The sequence below is a fragment of the Sciurus vulgaris genome, assembly GCF_902686455.1.
Source record: "Sciurus vulgaris genome assembly, chromosome: 17".
NCBI classification, from domain to species: domain Eukaryota; kingdom Metazoa; phylum Chordata; class Mammalia; order Rodentia; family Sciuridae; genus Sciurus; species Sciurus vulgaris.
The window spans coordinates 36,562,730-36,590,412 of NC_136478.1; the positions used below are offsets into that span (position 1 = coordinate 36,562,730).

General features: G+C 34.7%; 1 protein-coding gene across 2 annotated transcripts in view; it reads left to right on the plus strand.

Annotated features, from left to right (window-relative positions):
* Positions 1-27,683, plus strand: part of ITFG1 (integrin alpha FG-GAP repeat containing 1) — a 264,804-nt gene that overhangs the window by 88,747 nt on the left and 148,374 nt on the right. For both annotated transcript variants that reach the window (XM_079117640.1, XM_079117641.1), the window contains 2 exons: positions 14,759-14,820; positions 21,403-21,484. In XM_079117640.1, the coding sequence (XP_078973766.1) occupies positions 14,759-14,820; positions 21,403-21,484 (144 nt within the window). The remainder of the gene's footprint in view (positions 1-14,758; positions 14,821-21,402; positions 21,485-27,683) is intronic.

Genomic DNA, 27,683 nt, shown 5'->3' on the forward strand with positions numbered 1-27,683 from the left:
CTAAATCTTTGGGGTTCAATTTCAATAGGTTATATGTATCCAGAAATGTATCAATTTCTTTTGGTTTTTCCAATTTGTGGGTATATAGTTGTTTATAATAGTCCTTAATGATCCTTTATATTTCTTTATTATTAGTTGCAAAGACTACTTTTCTATCTCTGATTTTGTTTATATGGGTCTTCATTCTGTTCTCTTCGTTAGTCTAGCTAAAGGTTTGTCAATTTTGGTTATCTTTTCAAAAAATACACCTTTCCCCCTTGATCTTTTGTATTATCTTTTTAGTTTGATTTAATGCTTTTTCTGTTCTGAGTTTTGCTATTTCTTTCCCTGTATCAATTTTGAACTTGCTTTGTTCTTGCTTTTGTACTTCCTTCAGATGCATCATTCAGTAGTTCATTTAAAATCTTTCTCCCCGCCCCACCTCCCCCCATGGAGGCACTTACCATTATAAATTTTCTTAGTAGCTCTGTTTTTGCCATATCCCAGAGTTTGATTTGTTATATTTACATATTCATCTGTTTCAGGTTTTTGTTTTTTTTTTTTTTTTTTTTTTTTTTCATTACTGGGGATTCAACCCAAAGGCATTCTACCTCTGAACTACACTTCAGCCTTTTTTATTTTATTTTTGAGACACAGTCTTATTAAGTTGTGAAGGCTGGTCTCAAACTTGCAATCCTCCTGCCTCAGCCTCCAAGTCACTAGATTACAGATATGTGCTACTGCAACCTGCTTGTTTCAAGAAATCTTTTAATTTCCCTTTTGATTTCTTCATTGGCCTATTGTTTTACTCAATAGCATGTTTTTTAGTTTCCTTGCATTTGTACAATTTCTAAAGTTTCTTTTGCTATTGATTCATTGCTTTATCTGTTGTGGTCAGAGTATAATATGATTTCAATTTTTTAAATTTTTTGACTCTTGTGGGCTAACTTATGGTAGATGGTAGAGAATATTCCATGTACATCTGAGAAAAATGCATATTATGCATCTGTTGAATGAAATGTTCAGTAAATGTTAAGTCTAGTAGTTGTAAAGTAGAGTTTAACTCTTAGGTTTGTTGATTGTATGATGCATCCGTTTATGTAAACGGAATCAAGAAACCTCAACTATTATTAGAGTCTCTGTCCTTTTAGATCTAATAATGTTTGCTTTAGATAATTGAGTACTGCAGTGTTGGGTATGCATAGATTTGCAACTGTTATTTCTACTTGCTAAATTGATCATTATTAATCATTATGTAGTTACCTTTATCTCTTTCTATCAAATTATCTCTTTCTATCAAATTATATCAATGTATAGTTATTCTGGCTCACTTTGTTTTCCATTTGCATTGTATTTCTTTTTTTCACCCTTCATTTTCAGTCTGTGTGTAACTTTACTGGTGAAGTGAGTTTCTTGTAGGCAAGAGATCGTTGAGTCTGGTTTTTTATCCATCTAGGTCATCCATATCATTCAGATGGAGAATTTAACCTATTTATATTTCAAGGTTCATACTGATAAATAAAGACATATTCCTATCATTCTGTTAATCTTTTTCTGATTGCTTATACAGCCTTTGTTTCTCTCTTGTTCATCTCTTTGGTTTGGTAATTTTCTATGTTGATAAGATTTCATTATTTTTCTTTTCCTTTTTTATATCCACTCTACTATTGAATTTTGTACTTTTGTATATCTTCATGATGGTAGTTATCCCTTTGCTTTTAATATAGGACTTCTTTTAAACTTATTGTATCGCTGATCTAGTGGTGAATTTCATCAGTTTGTGCTTACCTTGGAAAATATTTCCTTCTTGATTTCTGAAGGATAACCTTGCTGTTTACAGTATTCTTCATGGGAAGTATTTTCCTTTCAGGACTTTGAATATCGAATCCCATTCTCTCCTTGCCTATAATGTTTCTACAGTAAAATCTACTGTTAGTCTAATGTGGATTTCCTTACAAGTGACTGACAAGTTTTCTGTTCTCTTAGATTTAGACTTCTGTCTTTGTCTTGGACTCTAGACAATTTGACTATAATATGTCTCCGGACTATTTTCAGTCAATAGTATTTGAGTTCCTTTGAACTTTTCATATCTTGATGTCCCTCTGTTTCCCAAGATTTTCCTCCTTTGAGTTCTATGCTGTGAAGGTAAACACTCCAGGCACCTCCAGGTACCATCTTGGTGATAAAACCTAACTGAGGTATCTCTCTCTCTCTCTCTCTCTCTCTCTCTCTCTCTCTCTCTCTCTCTCTCTCTGTCTCTCTCTCTCTCTCTCTCTCTCTCTCTCTCTCTTTCTCTCTCTCTTTTTTTTTTTTTTTTTCTCTGCACCAAGAATTGAATCTGGGACACTTAACCAAGATCTTTTTATTTTTTTATTTTGAGACAGGGCCTTACTTACTAAGATTTTTATGGCCTCAGCCTCAGCCTCCCAATTCTCTGGAATTTTAGGCATGTGCCACCACATCTAGCCTGACTTTTCAAATACCTGGCTTCACACGTAGAAGTTGTTCATTTTTAGCTATTCTGTTGTTAAGATTCTTGACTGTATTTTTATCTTACTTATTAAAATTTTCAGTTACAAGATTTCTGTTGCATTCTTTTTTATAATCTCTATTTCTGCTGAATTTATCCTTAATATCATGAATTTTTTCCCGATTTTGGTGGAATTGTCTGTATTCTCTTATGAATTATTGAATTTCCTTAGAATCATTATTTTGAATTCTTTATCAGGCATTTTATCATTGACCTTTTCTTTGGAGTCTTTTACTAGAAAGACATTGTATTCCTTTGAAGGAATCATTTTACCTTACTTTTTTATACTACTTCTTTCACTTCAATCATATTTGTTCATCTGCCAAATCAGTTGTCTTTATCAACTTTATAAGACAGTTTTCGTAGTAGAAAACTTTCTCCTGAAAATGTATATTATTGTGTTAGTTTGGTGGTCACCATCAGCTTGATTCCCAACTAGCCTCCACTGTATAGTTTCTCTATAGCTTCTTCATCTGTAATTGATGATACAGGTCAGGGTGCTTGCCAGAGTCAGAGAGCCTGCCTCTCCCTAAAGGCTGCAATAGGAGTAGGGACACTTTAGTGTCCCACATAAGCATGGTGCAAACACAGTGGGGTGGGGTACCCGCTGCATGGCAACTCCTGTAGCAGAGGCACCAAGGAGCATGGAGATGGGGAGATGTGTCTGCAGAATCTACAGGAGCAAGTACCACTGGTTGCAGGGGCTGTGGTGTAATGTCTGTGGTGTTGTGGTACGTGATAGAAGTGTCCTGAGGCTTCACTAGGAAGCTGCTTACACTGAGAGCCTCTGGTAGCTGTGGGGGTAGCAGGGTCTCTGGAGTAAGGAACAGAGTAGACACATCCTCAGTCCCTGTAAAGGCAAGTGCTACTGGAAGCAGCCCAGGCAATGAGTCCTTATTGCCAGTTCCACGTTACGTGTGATTCAACACCAAGTGTTGTTGTTTGAGTTCCCTGGGAAACAGGTTCTGAAATTGAGATTCATGTGCAAAAGTTTCATTTTAGGGAATGTTCTTGGAAGGAAACAAGAGTTGGGCTTTGGTTGATTCAGTGCACAAAACTTCAGCTGATCCTTGGAGAGTTCTGAGAGTGGTATGATCCAACATAGTTGTCCTGAGTTGTGGATCTACCCTTTATCCCTCTGAATTGACTCATTATTGGATGCGGGCTCCCCAAAAGCTGCTCCAGAGGGCATGTACTACTTAAGGCTGTCTACTAGAAGCAATTCCAACAGTTAAGGGAATAAGTCCTTCATTCCTAATTGGTGCTCTGGGTAGAATGTCTCATTTTCTTTAATTTTATTGTGTGAATTACTCTTCGCCATGTGGGAGGGTGAGAACTTTATCGCATTGTTGACTAAAATTTTTCTCTAGCAGTTATTTCATTCTCATTTTGTTCAAAGTCCGAAGCATGATTCTTCATAATGAATTGTTAATAATTGTCTCTATTTTTATTTCTCTGTATAATGAATCATTCATATTTCTATAACCTCTTTACATAATTGAATAGTGAAATGAGGTTTTTTAAAAATCTATTTTACACGGTACTTCCAATTCTTCATTTATTATAAGTGCTTGTCACTTTAATACATAGCTAGCAAAACTATGAAAGTAGAATCAACATTGCATTAATAAAGTTCTTAAATTTTCTAAGTATGCATAAAATAACAAGAAGCTCATAATTTATGATCTTTTATGCAAGCACATAATATTGTAGTTAGCTTTTGGGTCACTGTGACCAAACACCTTGTCAGAACAGCTTAGAGAAGAAAAAGGTTATTTGGGGCTCACTGTTTCAGAGGTCTCAGTCCATAGATGGCCAACTCCTTTGCTCTGGGCCCAAGATGAGGCAGGACATCCTGGTGGTCATGTCCAGCTTTGGAAAACTGCTCCCCTTATAACAGAAAGGAAGCTGGGGATTGAGGAATGAGGAGAAAGGGGCATCAAGAAGAATAACCCTTCTAGGGCACACCTCCAATGACCCACCTCCTCCAGCCATCCAGCCATGACCACCTGCTTATAGTTTGCCACCCAGTCAGTTCATTCAGACTAAGATGGATTGCTAATTTTATAGCTCTAATAATTTAATCATTTGACCTCTGAATATTCCTGCCTTAGCAGGACCTTTGTGGAGACACCATATATCCAACCCCTAACATATTTTGAGATTAATAAAATACCAATAGAAAAAATTTTGAATTGTTTTTCTAGGAATAGCAGTAGATTGCTAGTACTCATTTACCACTCCCTGTAACTGTGCCTGCTTAGCCATGTGTGATAACAGAATAGTTCTAATTCCATGAAGCTAACTACCTTAAACAGGTTAAGAGTTTGAACACTTGGATATATTCAGTTTAAACAAATGTAACCTGTGTTGAATTATTATAGAAAAAATAATGGCTCCTATTCTGGGTTTTGCTTTCAAATAGCTCAGCTTGCATCGACATGACTCTCTTCCTGGTCTTGAGAACCATTAAAAGAAATCTCTAGTCTGTTAATCCCTAATCACTTTCTTATGCTAATTATCTACATTTTCAGATAATTTAAAATCTGTAATAGATTTTAAACGTTTTTTCTTCAATAGTTCCTATGATCAGTCATACTTTTTTTTATTTTAATTTATTTTTTTGTAAACAAATGGGATACATGTTGTTTCTGTTTGTACATGGAGTAACAGCATACCATTTGCGTAATCATACATTTACACAGGGTAATGATGTTCGATTCATTCTGTTATTTTTTCCTTCCCCCCCACACCTCCCACCCCTCTTTTCCCTTTATAGAGTCCCTCCTTCCTCCATTCTTGCCCCTGTCCCACCCCCCATTATGTGTCATCATCCGCTTATCAGCGAGATCATTCGTCCTTTGGTTTTTTGAGATTGGCTTATCTCACTTAGCATGATATTCTCCAATTTCATCCATTTGCCTGCAAATGCCATTATTTCATTATTCTTTATAGCTGAGTAATATTCCATTGTGTATATATATATATATATATATATTTGTATATATATATATATTTGTATATGTATATATATATATATATATATACCACAGTTTCTTTATCCATTCATCCATTGAAGGATATCTACATTGGTTACACAATCTGGCTATTGTGAATTGAGCAGCTATGAACATTGATGTGGCTGTATCTCTGTAGTATGCTGATTTTTAGTTATTTGGGTATAGGCCAAAGAGTGGGATAGCTGGGTCAAAGGTGTTTCCGTTCCAAGTTTTCTGAGGAATCTCCACACTGCTTTCCAGAGTGGCTGCACTAATTTGCATCCCCACCAGCAATGTATGAGTGTACCTTAGTCATACTTTTTTTTTTTTATTGTAAACAAATGGGATACATGTTGTTTCTCTGTTTGTACATGGTGTAAAGGCATACCATTTGTGTATTCATAAATTTACATAGAGTAATGTTGTTTGATTCATTCTGTTTTTTCCCTTCCCCCCACCCCTCCCACCCCTCTTTACCCTCTATACAGTACTTTCTTCCTCCATACTTGCCCCCCTCCCTAACCCTAACTCTAACCCTAACATTAACCCTTCCCTCCCCCCCTTTATGTGTCATCCTCCACTTATTAGCGATATCATTCGTCCTTTGGCTTTTTGAGATTGGCTTATCTCACTTACCATGATATTCTCCAATTTCATCCATTTGCCTGCAAATGCCATAATTTTGTCATTCTTTATGGCTGAGTAATATTCCATTGTGTATATATACCACAGTTTCTTTATCCACTCATCAATTGAAGGGCATCTAGGTTGGTTCCATAGTCTGGCTATTGTGAATTGAGCAGCTATGAACATTGATGTGGCTGTATCTCTGTAGTATGCTGATTTTAAGTCCTTTGGGTATAGGCCGAGGAGTGGGATAGCTGGGTCAAAGGTGTTTCCGTTCCGAGTTTTCTGAGGAATCTCCACACTGCTTTCCAGAGTGGCTGCACTAATTTGCATCCCCACCAGCAATGTATGAGTGTACCTTAGTCATACTTATTTTTAATGAGAATTTTTAAGACAGGGCTCTTCTTTTCTCAAGACTTTCTGTTTACAGATACAATACAACATTTTTAGAAAGTCCAAGCAAATTCATATGACCCACAACATATATATAATATTGCATCCCTTAGTTATTCAGTATTCAGTTGAACACATACTATTTCTAAGCACAGAAGAACCACAAACACATAAAAAATCAATTAAACAAAACTCATAGCCTCAAGAAGCTCCAGAAGGAGAAATGTGAAGCCAGAATGTCATAATACATTTTAGTAACTGTATCACTGTGAATGGGAGGCATCACAGTGGAATAACAATGGAGATATATCTAGGGAGAGTTTAGGTCTGCAGAAAGAAGGGGACACTTAAGCCAATATTGAATAATTAATTTTTACCAGGTGGCTATGAGGTAGAGGGGCAGTATGGAAAAAAGGAAGGTCATGTACAGAGGCAAATATTTGTGAAAGAATATGAAAAATCTACTGATAACTTTCTTCTATTTGAAATACAGTCTTCTTGTAGAGAAACAGCAGGAAATGTGCCTAGAAACATTGATAACATGGCCGTCAACTGACAAACAGATAAAGGGCTTGCCCTAGTGCTGAAGAAAATAAGTGAGATAGGCAGTCGTGGAGTGAGCAGGCAGGTGAGCTAGGCCGCCCGTTGCGGAAGTAGGCCACGGGCAGCTCACTCACCCAGCCACAGGCCAAAGACAGACATCATAACTGAGTGACCCTGCATGACCCCTGCACCTAGGTTGGTACCATCACTGGTTGGTCGCAGTCGCAGAGTGAGCTGGTCGATGAGTCAGGCCACTTGCATCACAGAGGTAGCAGGTGGACACCCAACTTGCCTGCCTTGCGGAGCTGGGTGAGGGGTAGCCAACCCGCCCAACCACCAGGCCAAAGACATACGCCATCACTAAACAACCCCGCCCGAGCACCACGCCCAGGTTTGTCGCCATCAGGAGCTAGCCAGAGGATTCTTTATAGACTGGTGCAGGCATTTTGAATTACTCCTGAGGGCGTGGCCATCATCATTGGAAGGGCAACTCCCTTCCTGAGACACCTAGAGGAGGATAGAGGACCTTTGACAAGACCCAGGAGCCAAGAAGAGGAGGTATTGAGAGACTCGGGACCAACTCAGAGCTGGGGAATATACCCCACCTGAAGTCTACCACCCCTAGAAGGCCAGCTTCCTGCTAGAGAACCGCATTATCAAGTTCCTCCAAGACTTCAGGCTACTGAAGGCTAAGAGGTGAGTTACTGGAAATCTACAGAGACAATATTAGTCAATAGAGGAAATCTGCAGTATCCCAGAATTTCACTAGTAGAGGGGGTAGATACCTGATCAATGTGAGAAAACAAGGGAAGAAAATGTCCCAAACAAACCTAGATGGTATAGCAATAAAATGCAATGATAGCATAGCAGAAGAAATGTCAGAAAGGGAGTTCAGAATGTACATAATCAAAACTGTCAGGGAAGCAAATGAGAAGATGACAGAGCAAATGGAGGCATTGAATGATCGCACCAGTCAACAGTTAAAAGAGCAAATACAGGAAGCAAAAGATCATTTCAATAAAGAGTTAGAGATATTGAAAAAGAACCAAATAGAAATCCTTGAAATGAAGGAAACCATAAACCAAATTAAAAACTCCATAGAAAGCATAACCTATAGCATGGAACACCTGGAAGACAGAACCTCAAATATCAACACAAAATATTTAATCTTGAAAACAAAGTTGATCAAACAGGGAAGACCGTAAGAAATCATGAAGAGAATCTACACAAACTATGGGATATCATGAAAAGGCCAAATTTAAGAATTATTGGGATTGAGGAAGGCTTAGAGAAACAAACCAAAGGAATGAACAATCTATTCAATGAAATAATATCAGAAAACTTCCCAAATCTGAAGAAGGAAATGGAAAATCAAGGACAAGAGGCTTATAGGACTCCAAATATACAAAATTAAAATAGACCCGCACCAAAGCACATTATAATGAAAATATCTAACATACAAAATAAAGACAGAATTTTAAAGGCTGCGAAAGAAAAAAAACCAAATTACATTCAGGGATAAACCAATATGGATATCAGCAGATTTTTTAATCCAGACCCTAAAAGCTAGAAGGGCCTGGAACAACATTTTTCAAGCTCTGAAAGAAAATGGATGCCAACGAAGAATCTTATACCCAGCAAAACTTACCTTTGGATTTGAGGACGAAATAAAATCCTCCCATGATAAACAAAAGCTAAAAGAATTTACGAAAAGAAAGCTGGCATTACAGAACATTCTTAGTGAAATATTCCACGAGGAAGAGATGAAAAACAACAATGTAAATCAGCAGAGGGAGGAACTACCCTAAAGGAACAACAAAATAAAGGAGAAATCAACTCATGTCAAGAAAAAAAAAATGAGCCAAATGATCGGGAATACAAATCATATCTCAATAATAACCATGAATGTTAATTGCCTGAACTCATCAATCAAAAGACATAGACTGGCAGATTGGATTAAAAAGAAAGATACAACACTATGCTGCCTGCAAGAGACTCATCTCATAGAAAGAGATACCCACAGACTAAAGGTGAAAGGATGGGGAAAAACATAACATGCACATCGACTCAGCAAAAAAGCCAGAGTATCCATCCTCATATCAGATAATGTGGACTTCAAGCCAAAGTTAGTCAGAAGGGATAAAGAAGGATATTTCATACTGCTTAAGGGAAGCATAAATCAACAAGACATAACAATCATAAATATCTATGCCCCAAACAGTGGCTCATTCATGTACGTCAGACAAATCCTTCTCAATTCCAGAAATCAAATAGACCACAACACAGTTATACTAGATGATTTTAACACACCTCTCTCACCACTGGTCAGATCTTCCAAACAAAAATTGAACAAAGAAACCATAGATCTCAATAACACAATCAATAATTTAGACTTAATGGACATTTATAGAATATAACATCCAACAAAGAGTGAATACACCTTCTTCTCAGCAGCACATGGATCCTTCTCTAAAATAGACCATGTATTATGCCACAAAACAACTGTTAGCAAATACAAGAACATAGAGATACTACCTTGTATTCTATCAGATCATAATGGTTTGAAATCAGAAATAAATGACAGAATGAAAAACAGAAGCTACTTCAACACATGGAGATTAAATAATATGCTATTATACGATGAATGGATAACAGAAGACATCAGGAAGAAAATTAAAAAATTCTTAGAGGTAAATGAGAACAAAGAAATAACATATCAATATCTCTGGGACACTATGAAAGCAGTACTTAGAGGAAAATTTATTTCACGGTGTGCATTCAATAAAAGAAGAAAAAAAATCAACAAATAAGGGACCTAACACTTCGGCTCAAAGCCCCAGAAGAAGAACAGAGCAACACCAAAAGTAGTAGAAGACAGGAAATAGTTAAAATCAGAGCTGAAATCAACGAAATTGAAACAAAAGAAACAATCAAAACAATTGACAAACTAAATAATTAGGTCTTTGATAAAATAAACAAAATTCATAAACCCTTAGCCACACTAACAAAGAGAAGAAGAGAGAAAACCCAAATTACTAAAATTCAGAATGAACAAGGAAATATCACAACAGACACGATAGAAATACAAAACATAATTAGAAGCTATTTTGAAAATCTGTACTCCAACAAAATAGAAAATCTCATAGACATCAACAGGTTCTAGAGACATATGAATTACCTAAATTGAACCAGGAGGACATATACAATTTAAATAGATCAATTTCAAGTAATGAAATAGAAGAAGTCATCAAAAGCCTACCAACAACGAAAAGTCCGGGACCAGATGGGTTCTCAGCCGAGTTCTACAAAACCTTTAAAAAAGAGCTCATTCCAATACTCCTCAAAGTATTTCATGAAATAGAACAGGAGGGAACCCTTCCAAACTCATTCTATGAAACCATTATCACCCTGATACCTAAACCAGACAGAGACACATTAAAGAAAGAAAATTTCAGACCAATATCCTTAATGAACATTGATGCAAAAATTCTCAACAAAATATTAGCAAATCGCATACAAAAATATATTAAAAGGATAGTGTACCACAATCAAGTGGGTTTTATCCCATTGATGCAAGGTTTGTTCAACATCAGGAAATCAATACATGTAATTCACCAAGCAACAGACTTAAAGCCAAAAGTCACATCATTATTTCGATAGATGCACAAAAAGCATTTGATAAAATACAGCACCCCTTCATGCTCAAAACACTAGAAAAAATAGGAATAGTGGGAACATTCCTTCTAAAGGTCATCTATGCTAAGCCCATGGTCAATATCATTCTAAATGGTGAAAAACTGAAAGAATTCCCCCTAAAAACTGGAACAAGTCAGGGAGGCCTTCTTTCACCACTTCTATTCAACATTGTCCTCGAAACTCTAGCCAGAGGAATTAGACAGAACAAAGAAATTAACAGGATACCAATAGGAGAAGAACTCAAACTATCCCTGTTTGCTGATGACATGATTTTATATTTAGAGGAACCAGAAAATTCCACCAGAAAACTTTTAGAACTCATAAGTGAATTCAGTAAAGTAGCAGGATATAAGATTAATGCTCATTAATCCGATGCGTTTTTATACATAAGTGATGAATCTTCAGAAATAGAAGTTAGGAAAGCTACCCCATTCACAATAGCTTTGAAAAAATTAAAATACTTGGGAATCAATCTCACAAAGGGGTGAAAGACCTCTACCATGAGAACTACAGAACACTAAAGAAAGAAATTAAAGAAAACCTTAGAAGATGGAAAGATCTCCCATGTTCTTGGATAGGCAGAACTAATATTGTCAAAATGACCATACTACCAAAAGTGCTATACAGATTCAATGCAATTCCAATTAAAATCCCAATGACATACCTTACAGAAATACAGCAAGCAATTATGAAATTCATCTGGAAGAACAAGAAACCCAGAATAGCTAAAGCAATCCTTAGCAGGAAGAGTGAAGCAGTGGGTATCACAATACCAGAACTTCAACTATACTACAAAGCAATAGTAACAAAAATGGCATGGTATTGGCACCAAAATAGAGAGGCAGATCAATGGTACAGAATAGAGGAAATGGACACAAACCCAAATAAATACAATTTTCTCATACTACACAAAGGTGCCAAAAATATGCAGTGGAGAAAAGATAGCCTGTTCAACAAATGGTGCTGGGAAAACTGGAAGTCCACATGCAACAGAATGAAACTAAACCCCTATCTCTCACCCTGCACAAAACTCAACTCAAAATGGATCAAGGACCTCGAAATCAGACCAGAGACCCTGCATCTTATAGAAGAAAAAGTAGGTCCAAACCTTCAACTTGTTGGCTTAGGATCAGACTTCCTTGACAGGACTCCCATAGCACAAGAAATAAAAGCAAGAATCAACAACTGGGATAGATTCAAACTAAAAAACTTTCTCTCAGCAAAAGAAACTATCAGCAATGTGAAGAGAGAGCCTACAGAGTGGGAGAATATCTTTGCCACTCATACTTCAGATAGAGCGCTAATATCCAGAATCTATAAAGAACTCAAAAAACTCTACACCAAGAATACAAATAATCCAATCAACAAATGGGCTAAGGAAATGAACAGACACTTCACAGAAGAAGATCTACAACCAATCAACAGATAATGAAAAAATGTTCAACATCTCTAGTAATAGAAGAAATTCAAATGAAAACTACCCTAAGATTCCATCTCACCCCAGTTAGAATGGCTATTATCAAGAATATAAGCAACAATAGTTGTTGGCGAGGATGCGGGGAAGAAGATACACTCATACATTGCTGGTGGGGTTGCAAATTAGTGCAGGCACTCTGGAAAGCAGTGTGGAGATTCCTTAGAAAACTTGGAATGCAACCACCGTTTGACCCAGCTATCCCACTCCTCGGCCTATACCCAAAGGACTTAAAATCAGCATACTACAGAGATACAGCCACATCAATGTTCATAGCTGCTCAATTCACAATAACCAGATTGTGGAACCAACCTAGATGCCCCTCAATTGATGAATGGATAAAGAAACTGTGGTATATACATACAATGGAATATTACTCAACCATCAAGAATAATGAAATTATGTCATTTGCAGGCAAATGGATGCAGTTGGAGAATATCATGCTATGTGAGATAAGCCAATCTCAAAAAACCAAAGGACGAATGATCTCGCTGATAAGCGGATGATGACACATAATGGGGGGTGGGACCGGGGCAAGAATGGAGGAAGGAGGGACTCTATAGAGGGATAAGAGGGGTGGGAGGGGGTGGGGAGAAGAAAAAATAATGAATCAAAAACTATTACCCTAGGTAAATGTATGATTATACAAATGGTATGCCTCTACTTCATGTACAAACAGAGAAGCAAGATGTATCCCATTTGTTTATAATAAAAATGAATTTAATAAAAGAAAGAAAATTAAAAGAAAAGAAAATAAGTGAGATCTAATTTGCTCCTTTGCTTTTAAATCATCATAAGGGCAATGGGGAGGATCTTTACAATGACAAGAGACTGGTCATAGTATATCATCGCACAAGTCTCAGATTGTATTTAGAGATTTTCTGATATTAGTAAGGATGTAAACATTTCTTTTGGAGTACATGTGTGACAGTGACGAAAACCCATCATCTTCATAAGACTGTGATTCTATATCCAGAGGCAAAGCATATCCAGTGTAGTGGAAGTGAATGCAGAGATATTTGATATTGGACATAAGAATGATTGCCCCTGGAATTGTGAGTTTTTGATTTTTAATAATTATAAAAGCGAACAAATTACTTAGCTTTCTGGGGATTCTGTGAAAGTCTTCATTATTATAATTAAATAAATTAGCTTCATAAATTTGTATGAAACGTTTACCAAAAACATTAAAATGTGAATGAGTTTTCTAAGCATACTTAATCTGAGGAAAAAACCTTTGAAATAGTCATGATCTTCACATTACTATGAATAATTTCTACTTTTTAAAGCAAAAAAAAAAAAAAGTAATGTCACTGTAATAGTCCTATGAGTCACCTCATAAGTTTAAAACCTTTAATGATCACTAAGTAAAATTGCCATTATACAAACATTATACTAAATGACAATTCTAGGATATAGGGAATAACTGGCCTTTGCATTAAAAGAATATTTGATTTGACTGTCAACCTATTGTTTTTTAAAGATGTTTTATGTAAATTCTTAAACTTTCCAATAAATCATACTTCCTTTATTTTTAAAAAAAAATTTTTGTAATTGTAGATGGACAGAAATGCCTTTCTTTGTTTATTTTTATGTGGTACTAAAAATCAAACCCAGGGCCTCAGACATGCTAGGCAAGTGCTCTGCCACTGAAGCACAACCCCAGCTCTTATACTTTCTTTAGTTGGAATTCATGAAGACAATTTTTCTAATACTCAAAATAAATTAAAAATTTAAAAAAAAAACTATCAAACTTAAAGCCGCTTTAGCGAGATTACTGAAAGATGATTATGAAAAAATGTATCCTTAAGAAGCGGCAGGCAAACTTGCTCGCGGTGTTTTGCATCCGCCTTGCATGTAACAGTCTTTACTTTAATCCTCCATATAATTCATTAAAATTTTTTCCTTTAAGTAAAAAAAAAAAAAAAAAATTTAAACAACTTAATACTCATTTAACATGAGTGCTAATGTTTATGGATGCTGAAATGATTATTTAAAGTGATGCTGAAACCTGCCTATGACTTACAGACAAGTGTTGCCTTTAGGGTAGAAATGTAAAATGTGATTATGATCAGAATTTCACCTTACAAAGAGAATTTCACCTTTTTACTTTTCACTAAAAGTATTTATTTTAATGGGGCTAAGGATGTAGTTCAGTGATAGAATACTTGCCTCGCATTGAGGCCTTGGGTTAGATATCCAGCATCCCCACACAACACTACACATAATTGTTTTTAAAATAAAAAGTATTTTGAAGGACTACCAAAATCCCCTTTTAAATGTATTTTCCTTAATTGTACCAATACAAGGTCATCATTATCTCTTTCTCTCCGTTCCTCCCTCTCTCTCTCTCTCATTCTCACTCTTTTTTCTTTACTTTTTTCTTTAGGGAATCAAACTTATTAAAATATAATTTAAAATATGTTTAGTAGAATTGCATTAATAATTTGTTCCTGCCTTCAAATGCACATATCATTATGACTGCAGTAATTTACATTTCTATTATTTTCCTTCCAGATTTATTCCTCACAACATTGTCTGCCTCTAGTACCTTCGAGTTTGAGATATGGGAAAATTTGGTAAGAAATCTTTTCTTCGAAGCATTTTTAAATGATGGTTTTCAGTAAAAGCACACAATTTAGAAAATAAAATTAAAGTAATCACTTGGTTGGGTTGGTTTCAACAATAAATAGTACAACTTTAAAAGCCTTTGGTTGCATTGCTGCATTCAAACTGCTGAATATTACTGAAGGAAATGATTCATTCAGCGTCAGTTCCTCTGCAGGTTTTTAGGCATGACTGCCAATTAAACCAATCAGTCTACTCTAATGTGCATGTTAACAGGACCCCTGCTAGGCCGTCAGCTGTTGAAAGAAGTTACTGTCATTTAATTTGTCAGCATGGTGGTTTATGAAGAAAACCCTTTTTAAAAGACTTATTTTTTCTCCTTGCCTTTAGGCTTTATATAAAGAAATAAGAACAACAGACAAAACTTACTGCCAAGTTGAGTAGGATTAAGAAATCTTTCCCCATAGGTTTTCTCTTTTTAAAATTGTCAATAAAAATTCCAAACTGATGGCCTTATTTTATTTTTAGATTGATGTAGATTATGTTAAAGATTCATAAATGAGGAGTAAATCACCAAAACCATAACATTTAATTTTAGTCTACATAATAGAAGACAGAATTTGAGGCCAGTAAAAAATGGGCTAACTCAGTGACATTTGTCACATACTGGTCAAGTATGAAACATCACTTTGCTCATATGGAAAAAACTGCTTCCCAGAATGTTTATGAAAATAAAAACAGTATATGTAAAGTACCCAGCACATAGTAGATACTAATCAAATTTTAGTTTTAGATCTCTTGATTTCTCACCTAATTCTGATTATCTTTTATTCCATCCAAATTAAACTCATAGTCTTTTATAGATGTTGTGAAAATGCTTATGAAAAATAATCAGTTCCAACAAAGGTAAAGCACAGACTGTGGAAGGAGATTGATCATCAGCCATGTCTTAGAACATGGTCAGTGGGGTTGGTCATGACTCACATTTCTTCATGGGCAGAAACTAAGATGAGATTTCAAATTTATTTAGACAAAATCAGAACTTCTAACTGCTTCTAAACTACGTTAACTGATTCTTTTTTATTTTAAACATGGAAAGGAAAAGTAAGAAAGACATCTAAATCAAGAAGGTTTATCTTTATTCTATAAATGACTTTTTAAAAATGTGTTTATATTTGTGTTTCTGTTATATTCTTCATGGTTTATATACATTAAGACTCCTGCTGGGGGATACCTATTTGCAGATGACCTTTCATTTCAGCCTCAAATGAATCTTGAGGTATTATAAAAGTGAAAAATGTGTTTAATTAATTTGTATTGGGGAGGAAGGGAAGCCTCAATATAAATAAGTATAATATAAAATTATGAAGCACTTTTAAATATCTCATGTCCTTTCAGCCTAGACTCATCTTTAAGGTAATTAAGTAAAGCAACTCATTAGGAAAACAGTCTTCATGAAGTGAATAGATTAATGGAATTTTTTCCCCTTAACATTGCTTGTAAAGAAAATTAATAAATTGACTGTTGGAGAACTGGAACTAAGAATTGTTCTTTCTGTAAAGTGGCTGCAAAGTGAGTAATTGTTAAGGAAAAAAATGTTCACACGCTTTTTGAAGATGGAGAGGGAGATTTTATTCAAGAGGACTATAGCCAAGAAGCAGGGATTACAATTTACTAAGAGAGTAACATAATTCTTTATTAAACTAACCTAACAGAATTCTAGCTGAAAGTAGATCAGAGTGATTAGACTTTAACTGGGGTATTGTAACTAAACTAACTTAGCAGCATCCTTGCTAAAATTGAAGTTTACAGGGCTAAGTTTGGGCTGAGGATAGATCTCAGAGGAGCCTATCAAAGGTTTGATCAAAGAGAGAATGTATGTCAGTACCCCTATTAACAATAATCAAGTCAGTAGATATCTCATATGATTATTTTTAATGAGAAACTTGTCAAACTCTATATAATAACATACCAGTTGACCAAAAAGAACTCAAGACCTGTAAAACTATATGGGTTAGTAGAAGTGTAAGAGCTGCAAGAAATCTCTTGTAGAGCGTCAGTTGTGTACAAAGCCACATGGTAGTGCTCTGGAAGATACAGAAGTGAACAGAGCTTATGAGACGTTAATATGGATGACTGGTGTGAGAGTGCAAACCTCGTGCTGTAGGAGAGAGAAGGTATGTCCCACTGAACTACCAAGGATTATCAGTGAAGGTTTCAAGAAAGACATGGCATTTAAATGGCTAGTACAACTGAGTAGGATTTTAGTGATGGAAATAAGAAAGAAAGAGGAAGAGATAGGCAAGGAAGTGCACAGGAAACACAGGATACATTCAGAGAGTAACAAGCAGCTAACTGGTTTGGGCCTGAATATGAAAGATATATTGGAAGGTAAGATTAGAAAAATCTATTTAGACAAGACAGCAAAAGCCAAACTTCGAAACTAAGTAATTTTATCTTTTAAAAATCTACTGAGAAACTATTAAATAATTTAAGACTGAGAGAAAGATGAACAGAGCTTTTATTATTTCAGCTATTCTTGCAACTCCATATCAGTTCAGTTGCCATGGAGTGTCTGGAGGTAGGAAGATGACTCAGGTGGGATTCACAATAACTTGGGAAAGAAGCGAATGATTAAAGTGTTGGGAATGGTGAAGAAAGGGCAGATAGGAGAAGACAGGATGACCAATAACACAATGATAACTTCTGTTCTGTTCTGTTCTGATGACCTATAAAAATAGAAAAATTAAAAGAAGTGTCTAATTCGGGGTAGGAAAAAATTTTACATTACAAATATGTTAAATAAGTAGTTCGAAAAGTGAGAATGAAACTCAAGGAAAAATGTAAATAAATGTCATAGGAAAACCATTAAGAAGAGCATCCTTTATGTCTGAATTTTTCAACTTTGACAGTATTGCTACGTTTTCATGGAAATGTGGCCTGTGTATTATAGGTTGTCTAGTAGTATCCCTGGCCTCTACTTACTAGATGCTAATTTTATCCCACAGTTGTGACAATAAAACATATCTGCAGACATTATCTAATGTTTCTTTGGGAAGTAAAAATCATCCCATTTGAGAACCACTGCTTTATGGCATCTGCAGGTAAATGGATGGAGTTGGAGAATATCATGCTAAGTGAAATAAGCCAGTCATTAAAAAAAAAAAAAAAAAAAAAAAAGGCCAAATGTTTTCTCTGATAAGTGAATGCTGATACATAACCAGGGTCTGCAGGAGCTGGGGGAAGAATGCAGGAACGTTGGATTGTGTGGAGGGAAGGGAGTGGGCAGAAGGAAAGAGACAAACATCATTACCCTTTGTACATGTATGATTACATGAATGGTGTGACTCTACTTCATGTACAACCAGAGAAATGAAAAGTTGCGTACAATAAATCAAAAAAATGAATAAAGATAGGGATACGTAGTCATTAATACACTTTGCTTCCTGATCATTTTTTACTATTATGAATCTAGCAGTTTTAATAATAAATATTCAGGCCAGAACTTTGACAGTCATCAACGAAAACATACATGGTACACCATAGCATTTATGGTTGCAATGCAAGCAGAAAATGGCAGAAAGTCCTCTTTATCAACAGCAGTGGACTAGCTTCTTCAGTTGTGGTAACAGAGTCATATTGCTACTAGTGTTCCCACTACTAATATCAGTTTATGTTAACTAAATACATCCTATGTGATAGACACTTCATGTGAATAAGCTCATTCATCCCTATAGTGGGTAGGGAGGAAACTTGCAAAAAAATACATTGAGGTGTTAAGTCAACTGATATGTAGAAAAGAATGAATGTTATCAGGCCTCAAGTCTAACAAAGAGTGAAACTGGGAATTGAACTAGGAAATATGTCTCTAAAACTTCTAAAGTTGTTGCACAGTAATTTCAGAAACCAATAGACGAAAGAAAAAATAAGAATATACCTTCAGAAGATCCCCTAGTGAGTTGACCAAATGTTGGATTGCAGAAAAGCAGTAAAGGCCAGTAAGAACACCATAGCAAAGAGTGAAGCAGAATACAGGGCAGATGACTCCATGAAAAAAATTCTGTCAGATCATAAGCACAGGACTGCTATTGTAAAAATAACTTCCACACATGTGATAAATTATATTTTGTAGAACACTTCCTTTTCTGTTGTTCATTTGGCTCTCTCCAGAGCCCTGCAAGTAGACAGCATATGTATCCCATTCTGACAATGAGGAAACAAAACCCAGATTAGTAAATAACTGTCCCATAGCATTATTGCAACTTATCAATGAAAGCAAGACTGGAAACCATATCATCTAAACTCAAGTCTAATGCTCTTTCCACCATTCTATTATATTTTCAATATAGGTTCAGAAAGAAAAACAGTATTGACCCCATGTTTGTCTTCCTACATTAAAAAGCTATGGCAGCTTCATCTTTGAAAATAAGTACGGTCATGCTCCACTTTGAAATGTTATTTAATGAGGGCAATAATAAATGGATGAAGCAGTTTATTAAATCAATTCATCAAATAATAAATATGTGATTGACACCAATCTCAATGGAATTAGTCATATAGGTTTTCACTGGCAAGTGGAATGAAGAAAAAGTAGTGGTTATGATAGGAAATTCATCTAAATTGAATTATTGTCTTTTCCTCAACTATGTCAAATATATAATGTGTTCTGCATATACTTAACTGGCAAGTATGTGTTCTTTCTCCATTAATCAGAAATATTATTTTTCTTTTATTGATGCTCAATTTGAATATGGTGTGTTAGACATGGGGAGCTGTTACTTGGGAATTGTCAGTGTTTCTCAATAGAGATGAATCATGAGTATATACTTAAATTTTCAGAGACCTTCACTGGTGTAATTCATTCACTTATCAGTATATCAAGTTTATATTCATATCTCATATGAGGATAATTTTTAAGATAGTTGTTTTCAGCCTTTCAAGAAATATTGTATCCACTTAATACCCAATGCTGTGATTTTCTAAAATGCAAAAGCACTTACACTTCAGTAAGAAATTTGGCAACTTTAACACAGTATCTCTAATATGGTTTTAGGTTCTAGTAAGGGCTGGAGGGGAAACCTGAAGTTTACTACACCTATGTAAACAAAATGTCTACAAAAAAATTATTTTTAAAGTATAGTAGATATTTACATAAAAGTGAGATAAACATGTTTCTGTATATGGATAATGTAGTGTTAAAATAATTAGAAAATTGCCTGCACAGGACAAATCTCTCTCCTGCTGCTCAAGCATTTGATTTTCATGTTTTCATTATACCAGTACCTTTCTCTGTAAAGGTCAGAAATGGTTTCTTAACAAACTGACTTTCAGATTTATAGTATCCTTAGAGGAACAAAGAAGGAAAATCTTTCAAATATATAGATATCCTGTATATGATATTTAGAAATCAGAGTCAGTGTATCAGTGAATGGAGATTTTTAGTGATAAGAGAGCTCTTTATAAAATTGAGAGCTCAGCCAGGCACTTTGGCACTCAAGCAACTCAGAAGGCTGAGGCAGGAGGATTGCACGTTTGAGGCCAGCCTCTTCAACTTATTGAGACCCTGTCTCAAAATTTGAAAGTAAAAGGGCTGACCATGTTGCTCAGTACCTAAAGAGAGGGGAAAAAACTGAGAGCTTAGAATTCCAAATTCAGTGTTTCGTTTTATTTTTCTTATGTAGTAATTAAAATTATAGAAGGGAAAGGAGACAGGGTGTTTTTTTTTTTTTTTGTATGTTTGTTTAATATTTTTAGATGTAGGTGAACAAAATACCTTTATTTTATTTATTTTATTTTTTTATGTGGTGCTGAAAATAAAACCCAGTGCCTCACCATGCTAGGCAAGCGATCTACCACTGAGCCACAACCCCAGTCGAGGAAACAATTTTTTAAGGCATATATTTTTGGAAGTCAGGTGTGTGCCATTTCATTTTGGAAAGAGTAATTGAAACAAAGGTTCTTTAGTGAGTTCTGTTTACTATAGGCAGCTCAGCTTAGTACAATGTCAGGTTTTCATTATTACATACTTTTCATTATTACATGTACTTGAGTTGATTATGGATTGGCCCTTTAAAGATCAATAGACTTCTTCTCTCATCTGAAGAACTTTTCTTAAATATACCTGACAGAATTTTCTTACTATGAAATCTAAAATTTTGTGTCTTTGCTGTTTACTTCTACCACTATGTTACCTTTAGAAATTCTTTCTGACTTACATCCTGTCTCCTAACTGGAGTCTAAGCTCTTTCAAATTAGAAACTAGTTTTATACTTATATATATTTTTAACCTTCCACAGTACTTGAAATTAGGATACACTGATGTTTGAAATTATGATGATTTGGTAAAGGATATTATACCAGAATTGACAGGAAGAAAAAAAAGTAATCCAGATTCATACTTTCTTTAACTTATAATGGTTTCTTTTGTTTCATAATAAAAAATGATTAAAGTGGGCAGGAGATTGGTTGATTTTAGTGTAATATAACAGAAGTCTTAACTTTTTTCCCTGCTTTAATTTAAGATGCTTTGCTTCACATTTGACAAATGAATTGTATTATGATGGTCTAATTCAAAATTTTCTGACTTTTCACAGGGTGGAAACTTTTCTGTCCATAGTGTATTTACAATACCTCAAAATATGGTAGTAGTTGGACAGTCAGCATTTGCAGACTTTGGTAAGATTGTTTTGCCTTTCCTTCTCTTTCTGACCTAGTCATGTTGTTTCCTATAGTAGCAAATAACTTCAGTGTTTTCAGAACTATTGTAGATTTAAAAGATACCTGTTCTACTACTATATGGCTTATGATTACTTCCTTAATAAAGAGAAATTTATGGCTTACATGTTTTTAAAATAGTTTGAACTTAATCCTCTTCGTAGGAATAACATGCAAAACAAGAACGTGTACTGAAGCTTTTCTAAATAGTAATTAGAAATTACTATAATTAGAAATAGTAATTATGAATTTCCATATACACACTGAGTTTATGAAAATTATCCCAAATGCCTAGGACAAGGAGTGTTTCATATTTTAGATTTTTTCATATTTTGGAATAGTTGTACACACATAATGACATCTTGGGAATGGGACCCAAGTGAAAATAAAATTCTTTTCTGTTTCATATATACCTCATATACATAGCCTAGGAGTAATATTATAGACTATAAATATTGTGTCTGCATTTTGATTCTAACCCATGACATGAGTTCATGTGTGGAATTTTCTACTTGTGGCATCGTGTTTTCACTCAAAAAGTTCAGATTTTGGAGCATTTCAGATTTTCAGTTCATGGATATTCAACCTGTGTATCCATAATATGAAACAAAATTAAGTTAACATAAACTCCTAAAACTTGAATATTTAAAAACACTGTTATTTACATCTTAATTCTAAGGAATAACAATATCTATTAAGAATTTCAGTTTTCATGAGATTCTATACAGTTAATCAACTTCATATTGATTGGGAACTTCTAAAACATATGACTCCTTTCATCATTGGTTAGGGTTACTATAAAAGGACTTTTATATTAAATGGGACAGCCATCTACATGACCACCACCTTAAAAGTGTCCCAAACTCATTCCCATCCTGATGTTCCTTCAGTCTGCTAACAAAGACCTCAGTCTGTTCCTCAAAAGTTAATGACATGTCACCATCTCCAGAGACCTCAGTTTCCTTACTTATGGGAATGACAATGATATCCACATCTGAGGGTATTGTGAATAACGCAGTATGAGTAAAGCTTGTAGGAACAGTATAAGAAATTTTAGTCTTTTCGTTGGATTTATGTATCTTTTGTTGCTGCTACTCAATTGATTGAATCAATTTGCTGTTCAGTGTCATGGAAATATAGTCCAAGGTGGCTAGAGCAGGAAGTTTGACAAAGTCTTATAGTGGATATTTCCATATGATGAAAATGATTTGATGTATTGGTTTTACTGCATTGAATATTACTTTAGTTCAGAGTAAATTTCTGGTAACCTGGTTTATGGTTTTTATTGAAAATAGTCAAGTAATAGAATGCATGGAACTATTATTTTTGAAATTTACTGATTGATTTGGTTAGCTATATTAATAACATAACATGGTATGTGATCCTTTAGGAAAAAAAAAAGCATATATATACTATATGATTCTCTGGAATTTCACAGACCTCCTTGCCCCCCTAACCTGGTTAAAAACCTCCAAATTAAACTTATGTGTATTATGATTGTGTTTTATACCATAAAGTGTTCTGCTTTTAACAAAAATTATGAGTAGGTTTAATTTAAATTTTTTATGTTTTGCTAATCATAAATGTGGACATTTATATATTAGTACTAAAACATGCAGAACGTAGGATATAGTCAAAGTAAAAAAAATAAATAAATATTTCTCCCTTTTCAACAACTTTAGTTTATCAATAACTTTTATTAATGTATCAATAAACCTTTAATAACTATTTGACAATACCTTTTTACCTTTTCGGATATTGCCAAAAAGACTACTAATTATTCAAAAAAGCAGATGGCATTGAATAAAGTTATGAATATTAGTTTATTGAAATATGCATTTTCCTATGAAAAGTATACATTTGAATACATCTGTGAATTGCATTCTACCCTTCATCTTCAACTCTACTCATTCCCTTTGAAACAAGATGAGGGAAATGACTGACAGCCAAGAAGTCAACATGATTTCAGAAATTCACGTTTGAATAAATGATAGGAAGAAGTCTGGATCAAAGAAGAGTATTACAAGCATTTCCATTCAAAGAATGATTCCAAACTCACTTAAGTTGTCTTTAAAAGGAAAAAAAGGGAAGATCTACAAATATTGGGTTATCTTACTCCCTGTTTTTCCCTATTTTCTGTTGCTAGATTAATTTATTGGTGAAGTAGTAAGTTACAGAAGAGTAATAGTCCAGAATGGTAATAAAAAAAAACAAAATAGATGTTTATTACTCTGTAACTTTTTAAGTATTGTTACAATTTTTATCAGAGAATTTCTAAGTTCATGCAAAATTGATCCTATCTTCTGATTTACATTAACAACTCCTTTAGAAAAAGTTGTGCAGTTTGATGGGGTCATCAACTCCCACAAGTAAGATTACAAAAAGTGGACTTCTATTATACTGTAAATATTGTACTGAATACCATACAAGATAGTTGAGATTTTTAAGTTTAGGTCCTTGCCTCTAAGAAATTTGTAATCTAGAATGTGAGGGCGATCTACCTGCAACATCTGTCACCCCATTGATCACCAGGGTTAATTTGGCCGATCTGGCTGGCTAGGCAGGTGTCCCCTTCCTCCGTCTTCACTCCTTGTATGTTCCTCCCAAAGCTGTGTGTTTGGTCAAAGAGGACAACCTTCCCCGATACAGGAGGATAGTTTTTCAGTCAAGAGCATACGAGTAGCTGTGCTCCCTCGCTAGAACCTCCAAATAAGCTCTCAAAAAATTTATAATCTAGTGGAAAGATAAAAGACAAATATGTAAAAAAATAAATTCAAGAAGCTGAGGCAGAGGAACTCAAATTAGAGGTCAGCCTCAGCAACTGAGTGAGGCCCTAAGCAACCTAGCAAGACTGTGTCTCAAAATAAAAAATAAAAAGGGTTGGGGATGTAGCTCAGTTGTAAAAGACCCCTGGGTTTAATCCCCAGGATCAAAAATAAAAATAAAAAAAGAAAGAAAAAAAATACATAACTGCCACTATATAGGAGGGAAAAAATGACTGTTTCATTGTTAATTTTGAAATCATTGCCACAGAAAAAGTTCAACCTAGGTATGTAGGAATATAGACAATTCTACACTGAGAAAAGGTAGGAAACCTCATCAAATAATTTTGGACTAGACTTGAAAACATCTCTAAGGCTAAAAATTTATAAAGATGTGAAATGCCATGGTTAGTAAATACTGAATAAAACAGTTTGACTTGAATAGAGTTTCTGTAAAAATGTAAAAAGATACAAACGAGCTCTGGACACATTGGATTATCAGGTGAATGACAGGTGAACAAATGTTGATTTTATTCTGTAGAAGTAATGAGAAGTAGTAGAACAATTTCAAACAGCTCTTTGTTAATAACCTTTTTCATTAACTTCAGGAAAAATGTTGAATAGAATCTTTTGATCTGGTGGGATACACACAAAGTAATGTTTCTTGGATATGAAATTAGAGTTCAGAGAAGATTATTAGAATCTCTGAGGTGCCAGAGTCACCTTATTTCAAGAGAGTCAGGTTAAGTTTTACAATACTATATTTCCTAGGAATGGAAACCAGTCAGTCAACAGGTCAGGGAATGTGGCGGTGAGAGCTGGAACCACAACTACATCAATAAATGGACTGACAGGCATAAGAAACTTAACAAAGAGTGAATTAATTTAATTTGCTGATTGGTTGGATGCAAAAGAGGGTAAAAAAGAAAACACTGCCTGAATGACTAAGAGAATTATGATACCATTCATAAAGACAGGTGAATCAGGGGAGACTGATAGATCGGATGTTAAGATAGTCATCACGTTCATCATGCTGATAAGACAATAGAGCTGGAGGAACATGTAACCAGCCTAAAGCAGGTTGGAGAAGCCTTCGAGAGCCTAGAGGTCAAGACCTGGATGAGCCCTCCAAAAAGAGAAATATAAAATAAGAGGAGAACAGAGGGCTAAGGGTAGTAAAAAAGGAATGCTAAAGAGGTAGTCAGAAACCATGGACAGATAAAATGTGATGCAAGAGGATGACCAAGAAAATGCCTTTGGATTTACAGTTTAGCAGGCCCTCAGTGTCACAAAAGTTATCAATTACAGAAATCAGAGCAGTCCTTGAGACATAGAAGTCACCCAATAAATAGGAGCTTTTATGGGCTGCTAGACAAAGTGCTAGGCCCTAACTTCATGCTTGGAAGATCAACAAGCCATAAATGCTTTCTTTTAGCTAAGCCATCATTAAGGAGTGTATATCTTCAAGGAGACGTGTTTGTGTCTTACTATACTGTGTCATCCCTTTACACAAAATATTAGGCTCAGAATATAAAATTCCAAAATTTCTTTACATAAATTGTTTTTCTTATATAAGACAAAAAAATCAATAGAAGTAAGGTACATTTTTCTGTTAAAAAAAATACATAGACCCAAATGTGGAGAAAATATGTGTTCATCTTTTTTAAGGTATGCAATCCCAGATATAGTAGAAATCAATTTTTAAGACTTCCAAATTTAAGGAAAATCAAACTTTATATTTTCTATAGATTAGATTATTTGAAATCCCATAATGTTTAAATTTATATAATCAATTCTGATGCTAACTCCTATGTATCAGATCATCATAAGACCTGATACTTTCTTTTCCAAAGAAAAGTGCCAGGCATGATATTGCAGACTCATATTTGTCAATCAGATCTGTAAACAGTCCTGTGATGAACAATGGAGCTAATGAAAATGGAAAAAATTGTCATCTTAAGTTATTAACGTATTGGAAAATATGAAATGACTTAAAGGCATTGTCATTGATGGTTGAGAGCAAATCTGATTCAGTCGTGCATAGCACAATAAATAATCAATGAAGTTATGTTATGAAGTCTTTATATTGTCTGGTACGAATTTAGATGTTAATTTCAAATTAACCATGATAGAACTGAAATGTTTACTTCAGAACACCACTTTGTAGCAATTATACTCCCTTTATTTTAAATTAAGTATATTCAGTAACAACCTTCACAAATCGTTTCTTAATATCTTTTTTTTGTTTTACATAATTTTACTATCCTTTTATTTGAATACATGACCAGGGTAACTTGGCATCATGTACAACCAAAAGAATAGGGCCCTAGTTAGAATAAGTTTTGTTCCATGTATGTATTATATGCCAAAATACACTCTACTACCATGTATATCTAAAACAGAACAAATAAAAATAAATAAAAAGTTAAAGTTTAAAAAATAGAAAACCCCCAAACTAGAAGCAAAACCTGAACAAGTTCCCTTTGTAACTACCTTCTGATACCATGAAATAATCATAATCTGAGGGTTAATTTCCTGGTCCATAATAAAATCATATTGAGTTAAAAGAAGATTTGTCATTTTCATAAAATGGAACTTGATATTTATTTTTTTAAATAATTTTTATGTTGTGTGTGGACATAATACCTTTATTTTTGATTATTTATTCATTTTTATGTGGTGAAGATCAAACCTAAGGAATTCCTCACACATGCTAGCCAAGTCCTGTCACTACAATGCCAGCACCTAGATTAATTTTTGACAAATAGAAAAAAACTAATTGCTAGTGCTGATCTTGAACTATTACAAGGATGATGACACACCTTACTGTTTTAGTTGTATTTTTGTTGATATTACTATCACTTTTTTTTTTTTCTTTTTTTTTTATTGTAAACAAATGGGGTACAACTTGTTTCTCTGGTTTACATTTCTGTACCATTTGTGTAATCATACATTTACATATGCTAATGGTGTTTGATTCATTCTGTTATTTTTTCCTCCCCCCCACCCCTCTTTTCCCTCCATACAGTCCCTCCTTCCTCCACTCTTGCCTCCCTCACACCTCCCCATTGTGTATCATCATCCACTTATCAGCGAGATGATTCGTCCTTAGGTTATTTGAGATTGGCTTATCTCACTTAGCATGATATTCTCCAATTTCATCCATTTACCTGTAAATGCCATAATTTCATTATTCTTTATGGCTCAGTAATATTCCACTGTATATATATACCACAGTTTCCTTATCCATTAATCAAATGAAGGGCATCTAGGTTGGTTCCACAATCTGGTTATTGTGAATTGAGCAGCTATGAACATTGATGTGGCTGTATCTCTGTAGTATGCTGATTTTAAGTCCTTTGGGTATAGGCCGAGGAGTGGGATAGCTGGGTCAAAGG